At 46.4% G+C, this 8,049-nt stretch overlaps 1 protein-coding gene, 1 non-coding gene and 2 pseudogenes across 2 annotated transcripts; all 4 read left to right on the top strand.

Moving 5' to 3' along the window:
- Positions 1 to 1,130: 1,130 nt before the first annotated feature.
- On the top strand, positions 1,131 to 1,249 carry LOC139053492 (5S ribosomal RNA; annotated as a pseudogene).
- A 567-nt stretch (positions 1,250 to 1,816) lies between these two features.
- Positions 1,817 to 6,315, top strand: LOC139053484 (uncharacterized). Its single transcript, XM_070530475.1, has one exon. The coding sequence runs from the start codon at positions 1,847 to 1,849 to the stop codon at positions 3,053 to 3,055; it is 1,209 nt and encodes a 402-aa protein (XP_070386576.1). The 5' UTR covers positions 1,817 to 1,846; the 3' UTR covers positions 3,056 to 6,315.
- A 394-nt stretch (positions 6,316 to 6,709) lies between these two features.
- On the top strand, positions 6,710 to 6,828 carry LOC139053486 (5S ribosomal RNA; annotated as a pseudogene).
- Positions 6,829 to 7,385: 557 nt separating this feature from the next.
- Positions 7,386 to 7,504, top strand: LOC139053491 (5S ribosomal RNA). Its single transcript, XR_011510520.1, has one exon. It is a non-coding gene; the product is annotated as a 5S ribosomal RNA (ribosomal RNA).
- The last annotated feature ends 545 nt before the right edge of the window (positions 7,505 to 8,049 follow it).

Raw genomic sequence — 8,049 nt, forward strand, 5'->3', positions numbered from 1 at the left:
GGAGAAGTTGGCAAAATTCAACGTAAAGTGAATTCATGGCGAGGTCGGAATTTGTCCGTGTTCTTTCGTGCTGAAGTGTGTAACGTTTTCTTAGCTTCCCGTCTTATGTATGTGCTCCAAGTACTGCATTGCTCAAGACTTCGCCTTCAGGCACTGCATCGCGTATTTGCAACATTCATTTGGAGTTCGAGCTGTGAATGGATGCGGCGCGACAATCTGTTTCTCCCCCTTGAACGTGGTGGTCTAGGATTAGTACACCTCTTCGTCAGGCAAATTGTTTCTCGCCTGTTTTTCTTTCGAGACAGTGACCATCCGTTCTTGCGTGAAATGTTGCAACTGCGTTTAGTTCATTTTGTTCCTAACATAGTAGTGTCATCAAATGTCAAAGATGTCCCACAGGCTCCTTGGGGCTTTCTCAAGGAGGTTGTTGATACATTTCTTTTCTTGAAAGTTAGATTCAGCCTGGAGTACGTGTTCACAGCGAGTCGAAAAGCAATTTCTGCGGCACTGGTTGACTCTATTTTCCCAGATCCTTTGTATCGTGCACCTTATTTAAATCGACCTTATCAGGATGTACTTAAACGCGTCCGAAAAATGTATGTGCCTCCTGGAGTTAAAACATTTTTCTTTAAATTACATTCGGAAACACTCCCTGTTAAAACTTGGTTGAATTCGAGGGGTTGCTTTGTGCCATGGTCAACAAACTGTCGGCTCTGTCCACGTGCCGAAACCATAGATCACTGTTTCATAGACTGTAGGGATGCTGTATTTTTTTGGGACATTCTCCAACGGACACTTAAAAAGGACATTGACATAACTCCATACTCAATTAGGTTTCTACCGTTTAACGTTACAGGTGGTCCTCCCTATGATATGTTCATTGTACTTGGTTTATATAGCCTGTGGAGAAGTAGACTCTGCGATCGCCATGCCGAAAGCCCGCGAACTACAAAATCCTTTTTTCGCGAAAGTGCTGCGTATGTAAGAAGTGTGTACGCTGTGCAGGAACCTCCGCCAGACTGGATGCACTTGTTGGATGCATGTGTGTGTTTGCCTGAGTTTTAAGTGTGTAGTTGTGTCCACTTTGGAATACACCTTCAGTTTTCTTTTCCATGTAATAAAGAAAAAAAAAAATCGGCCATACCATGCTGAATACGCCGGTTCTCGTCCGATCCCCGAAGCTAAGCAGCATTGGGCTCGGTCAGTACTTGGGAGGGAGACCACCTGGGAACACCAAGTGCTGATGGCACCTTTCTTTTTAATTTTTTTTTGCCTGTACTTTTTTTTATTATTAGTGTTATTATTTTAGTTGGCATGTTGCGCATGTAGGCGTAAAGCTGTGGTGAGTGGACGCGTTGGCGAAATGTAAACACTCATCATCCGCAGCATCTCGTACGTCAACATATCGATGTGAGCTTCGCGCGCACAAATTAAAACAACATGAAAGACGCGGCATGATATTACGCGGAGTAATACGGCGACAAGAAGTGTCACTAATCGCGCAAATTATTCGCATAAACTGCTAACTGCATCGCTATTACACGCGTGCAGGTTGGTAACATCACATAGACGGCAGCACATTCCAAGCCACCTAGCTGTGCAAGCCGCGGAAAAGCACACACAACGTGTTACGTCCACTCTCCTCTGCACAACTCGCACACGCAATTTTCTCTTTTCTAGCGCAGATCAACAAATTCAAACCACGTAATGAGACGTTTCCGTAACCCGTAAAGACTATCCATTGTAGCTGTAGAGAGCCAATGCTCATTTTTAGATGCAGGTGACATCAGAAACCTTCGTTTCTCGCCAACGCGTCTTGGCTACCGAAGAGGAAGGACGTGTTATCATGTGCTCCGAAGGAGCGGTGTTGGCGGCCGCGAACGGCCGCGGTAACAGGAATGCTGTTTTTGAAGACGAGGATTATCAGGTGATTTTGCCGCACTTGCCTACCGGTCGAATCGTCCTTAATACTGTTTTTTTACACGCGGACGTCCGTGGAAGACCGTACAAGGTTGAGGATTTCCGTGACGCTCTGGTTCGTCTGGAACTGCTCCCCGAAGTAGTTGCTTTGGGGGCGTATCAGATGAATCACGTGTGGGCGGTCATGATGAAGACGACTGAAGCCACAAAGAAACTGCTTGCTATCCGGAGCATCATTGTCAAAGAACGGCGCTGTATTGTCGTTGACCCCACCAATCAAGGCGTGCGCTTGAAGTTACACTGGATGATGCCAAACGTGTCAGATGAAGACATCAGACAAGCTCTTGCCCCATACGGAACGGTTACGGACGCGGCGAAAGAACGGTGGCGTGTTCAAGGGATTTTGGACAAGGGCTCAACGACGCGGTCGGTGACCCTGCAGCTTAAGGCAGGCACTACAGTGGACGATATTCCGCACCAGCTACGCATAGCAGGGGAGCTCGTCCTTGCCGTCATTCCGGGCCGCGCCCCTCTTTGCCTGCGGTGCCATACAACTGGTCATATTCGCCGGGACTGTCGAGTTCCACGCTGCGAGGTCTGCCGCCGCTTCGGCCATGAACGATCTCAGTGCGTCAAGACATACGCCGTCGTCGCAGGACCAACGAGAAGAGAAGAAGAAGTATCTGAACACCTCATGGATGAGGCTGAAGTTGAAGATATTTCTCCGGTTAAGAGCGACAAGGTTGGCAACACGGTCACACAGAAGCAGCCTCTCCACCCCAAAAACTTGTGCCCAGACAAGAAAACCAACGACGAGGCTGATACTCGGAAAAAGACTGAAAACGAGGCGCCTGAAAACCAGAGTTCCGAGACAGAACAGAGTGATGTCCCCTCGAAGTCGTCGCCTGCCACTACGTGTGCGGAGGCGTCTGCTACGACTGACGTCGACATGTCAGCAGCCACTAGCATGCCTGCGAAGCGGGCACACGAGGAAACGATCGGCGTAACCGAGACCTCTGGAGCAACGACATGCAGCGAACCACCTACAAAGGCGACTCATCTGCGACGTACGCCTTTCAAGCCGAGGCCCAACGTCCAAGTCGAGCGGAGACCCGAGACGGGGCCGCCCCCGTAGCGGCTTCGTTTCGGGTAGTGCAACCTAGATTTGGCCACTACGTGTGATACCGCCAGCTTGACTGGCGGAGCCATGTACAACAGAATAGAGGACACCACTTTGTGCATAGTGCATGGGTCGCTCAAGGTAAGCGCTATGCGACCCGATTGTTCTTGCTCATAATGGAGGCCGCAATTAACACCGCGATTCGTATTGCCACGCTAAATGTCCGAGGACTAAGCACGAGGCGGCGGCAATATCAATTGAGTCGTATCTTTCTGGAAAACAATCTCGACATAATCGCAGTTCAGGAAACCAAGATAGCGAGTCAGGAGCAAACGGATCGCATGGTGCAACAATTTGTTCCCCGTTACAATGTATGCGTCTGTCATGCGGCCGGCACATCGGGGGGCTGCGCTATTTTTTTGCGCAATAGCCTAAATATAAGTGTAGAAGCAGTCACAGTGTGTGAAACGGGACGCCTGGTTGTTGTCGATTTTACCTTGAATGAAGTTTTCTGGCGAGTTATCTGTATTTACGCCCCTAATAGAGAGAGCGAGAGACAGTCTTTTTTTGAACGAGTTGAGGATTATTTAAAGACCGATAAGCTTTTGGTTTTACTTGGCGATTTCAACTGTGTTTGTTTTCCAGAGGATCGCGTGAAAAAACTGCCGCTGAATGACCGTAGTGCACTGCTATTGAACAATCTTGTCAGTGAATACAACCTGGAAGACGTCGGCTATGTGTTGTACGACCACAGTGTTCCGCGTTTTACTCATTTTCAAGGACTTAGCCATGCTCGGCTAGATAGAGCTTATGTGTCACTGGAACTGGTTCCGTTATGTAAAACGTACGAGAACAACCAAGTCTCTTTTAGTGACCACAGTTTGGTTGCCTTCACAATAGGAACAAAAGAACGAAAAACAAACTTCTCGTGGGATTTGTGGAAATTTAACGATAAGTTACTCAACGATGACTGTTTCGTAAATGACATTAAAGAAAAACTTGGACGATTGATTGTAGCTGAAGAGAAATATGTAGTAACCATGTGGGAAGATTTTAAAAATGAAGTGAAGATGAGTGCTATAGAAAGGGCAACTAAACTGAAACAAGAAGAAAAACGGAAAGAAAAAGCCCTGAGGAGTAAACTCGAATTTCTACTGAATGTAGAAAGCACAGAACCTGGCCAAGTCATGAAGGAAATCAAGAAAGTTAAAAGCCAGTTAGAAATCATCGATACAGAGAAGTACCGTGGTGCCATGATAAGATCCCGTGCAGAAAGATTGTGGCAAGGGGAAACACCGAATAAACGTGCGCTAAGTGACGAGAAAGCTTACGCTCGCCGCAGTGATATAAAACAGATAAGCTACAATGACGAAGTAACGAGTGACCGCAGGACCATTGAACGCGCCTTTGTTGAACACTATAGAGACCTATTTGGCGAAAGAAAAACTGATCTGGGTGGCTTCATAAGCCACTTCCTGCACTTTATGCCACGATTGGAAGAAAGCGTTAAACAAGGCCTCGAAGCGTCTATAACTGTGCGTGAAGTTGAGGCTGCTATAGAAGAACTAGGCTCAGGAAAGGCACCTGGGCCGGATGGATTAAGTGCAGCTTTCTACAAAACATTTAAAGCAGAAATAGCACCAATTATGAAGGAATTTTTAGTGCAGTCCTACAAAAACAACCGAATACCCGCGTCATTCCGAACAGCTCAGATGGTCCTGATACCAAAATCTGACGATCCTGTAAAGCGCTTGTCTGTTGCATCGTACCGCCCCATTAGCCTTGCGAACACTGACTATAAAATTTTTATGAAAATACTGGCGAAAAGGTTACAGAGCGTAATAAAAATTTTAGTTGGAACCCACCAAACGTGTGGGATTAAAGGGCGCACAATAACTACCAATGTACACGTCGCCAGGAGCATTCTAGAATGCGTCGATGCTTTCGAGGGTAAAGTTGCAATGTTGCAGCTAGACCTGGAGAAGGCATTTGACCGTGTGGCTCATGATATTCTCTTCGAGATTTTAGAATACACGAACATAGGATCAGTGATTATTGATGGCTTAAAAATGGTGTACACAGATTGCAGCACACGGCTAATTATTAACAAGAGTCTCACGAGAAGCGTCAATGTCTGCTCATCTCTGAAACAGGGGTGCCCAATTTCGTCATTGCTTTTCGCAATATACCTGGAGCCTTTTTGCTTAGCCATTAAAGAGAACGAGAAAATAAGAGGTTTCAAATTACAGCAAAGTGAAGTGAAAGTGCTTTCCTATGCAGACGATCTAGCAGTGTTTTGCGATGACTATGACAGTGTCAGCGAAGTGGTAACTCTGGCGAAAACTTATTGTGAAAAAACAGGTAGTGCCATAAACTGGGATAAGTGCATCGGGTTTTGGCATGGCGCGTGGCAAAGCAAACCACGCAGTTTCGCAAAGATACAGTGGGTGACCACGCCTGTGAGATATCTTGGCGTGCCGCTTGAGCATTACAAAGACAGTAAGCAGTTCTGGGAACAGGAAACACAGACGGCGAAGGAACAAGCGCTGGCATGGCAAGGGCGCAATCTCTCAATGTTCGCGCGCTCCACTGTGTGCAACATTTTTCTGGTTGCAAAAATATGGTACATACTACAAGTGCTATTCATGTCGCGAGTGAATGTACAAAAACTGCATCGAGTGTTTGCTGTGTTCATTTGGAACTCAACCTGGGAACGCTGCAGCCGCTCTAATCTGTTCAGATCAGTTCGCAGCGGTGGTCTTGGACTATCACACCTATTTGTACGCCAGATTGTATCGCGGTTTATGTTCTTGCGGAACCACAGTGATCCATTTTTGCGCACCATGACACAAGTGCGATTAGGTAATCTGTTACCTGACTTCCTTGTTTCGTGTTCGACTGTTCACTCCCCTCCAGTGAAAGGTTTCCTTCAGGAAGTAGTGCTATCTTTCCGTATGCTTAGTGTTCGATTCTCGCTAGAATATTTAAGTTCCGTCAAAAGAAAGAAATTGTACCATGATATGATAGACTCATTAATGCCAGTTCCAATGTATAGGCTAGCATACTATGGAGGTTCAGGCGATGATGTCCTCAAAAGGGTCAAAAGAATGCCTGTGAAACCATCGGTAAAATCATTCTTCTTCAAACTCCACACAAATACCTTGCCTGTAAAGACTTGGCTGGCCGACAAGGGAATATATGTGCCGTGGACCACCGATTGCATAAAGTGTAAAAAACCAGAGACTGTCGATCACGTCTTCATTGATTGTTGGGATCCCTTTTTTCATTGGGACATCTTGCAACGAACATTAAAGAAAGCATTACCAATAACCCCACGTGGTATCAGATACTTAGACACAGGCAATAACGATATTCCATATGACCTTATTATGCTGCTGAGCCTCCATAGTATATGGTCCACAAGAATGTCGGTATGTCATGCTGATGTGAATGCCCATTCTGTACGAGAAAACTTTATTGAAAGTGTCGTCTACATGCGTGAAGTGTACAAAGCCCAGAAAGAACCGCCCGATTGGTTGCCGCTGTTCGATGAGTTGGCGAAATTCAAGCGATATTAATTTCAGAGAGTCAGCATAAGCTAAGCTGATTCTCTTTTAACAATGTATTCGCATGGCATTTCTGTGACAAGGAAATAAAGAAAAAAAAAAAAAAATCGGCCATACCATGCTGAATACGCCGGTTCTCGTCCGATCCCCGAAGCTAAGCAGCATTGGGCTCGGTCAGTACTTGGGAGGGAGACCACCTGGGAACACCGAGTGCTGATGGCACCTTTCTTTTTAATTTTTTTTTTTGCTTGTACTTTTTTTATTATTAGTGTTATTATTTTAGTTGGCATGTTGCGCATGTAGGCGTAAAGCTGTGGTGAGTGGACGCGTTGGCGAAATGTAAACACTCATCATCCGCAGCATCTCGTACGTCAACATATCGATGTGAGCTTCGCGCGCACAAATTAAAACAACATGAAAGACGCGGCATGATATTACGCGGAGTAATACGGCGACAAGAAGTGTCACTAATCGCGCAAATTATTCGCATAAACTGCTAACTGCATCGCTATTACACGCGTGCAGGTTGGTAACATCACATAGACGGCAGCACATTCCAAGCCACCTAGCTGTGCAAGCCGCGGAAAAGCACACACAACGTGTTACGTCCACTCTCCTCTGCACAACTCGCACACGCAATTTTCTCTTTTCTAGCGCAGATCAACAAATTCAAACCACGTAATGAGACGTTTCCGTAACCCGTAAAGACTATTCATTGTAGCTGTAGAGAGCCAATGCTCATTTTTAGATGCAGGTGACATCAGAAACCTTCGTTTCTCGCCATCGGCCATACCATGCTGAATACGCCGGTTCTCGTCCGATCCCCGAAGCTAAGCAGCATTGGGCTCGGTCAGTACTTGGGAGGGAGACCACCTGGGAACACCGAGTGCTGATGGCACCTTTCTTTTTAATTTTTTTTTGCCTGTACTTTTTTTTATTATTAGTGTTATTATTTTAGTTGGCATGTTGCGCATGTAGGCGTAAAGCTGTGGTGAGTGGACGCGTTGGCGAAATGTAAACACTCATCATCCGCAGCATCTCGTACGTCAACATATCGATGTGGGCTTCGCGCGCACAAATTAAAACAACATGAAAGACGCGGCATGATATTACGCGGAGTAATACGGCGACAAGAAGTGTCACTAATCGCGCAAATTATTCGCATAAACTGCTAACTGCATCGCTATTACACGCGTGCAGGTTGGTAACATCACATAGACGGCAGCACATTCCAAGCCACCTAGCTGTGCAAGCCGCGGAAAAGCACACACAACGTGTTACGTCCACTCTCCTCTGCACAACTCGCACACGCAATTTTCTCTTTTCTAGAGGACGACGACGACGACGCTCACGGAGTGCACGCGCCTCGTATGGGCTCCGTATATTTCAAACTCTTGTGGCCAAACAATCACCGCTGGACCCAAACTAACGTCGGAACCAGCT

Source organism: Dermacentor albipictus, unplaced genomic scaffold (genome assembly GCF_038994185.2).
Source record: "Dermacentor albipictus isolate Rhodes 1998 colony unplaced genomic scaffold, USDA_Dalb.pri_finalv2 scaffold_143, whole genome shotgun sequence".
Taxonomy (NCBI): domain Eukaryota; kingdom Metazoa; phylum Arthropoda; class Arachnida; order Ixodida; family Ixodidae; genus Dermacentor; species Dermacentor albipictus.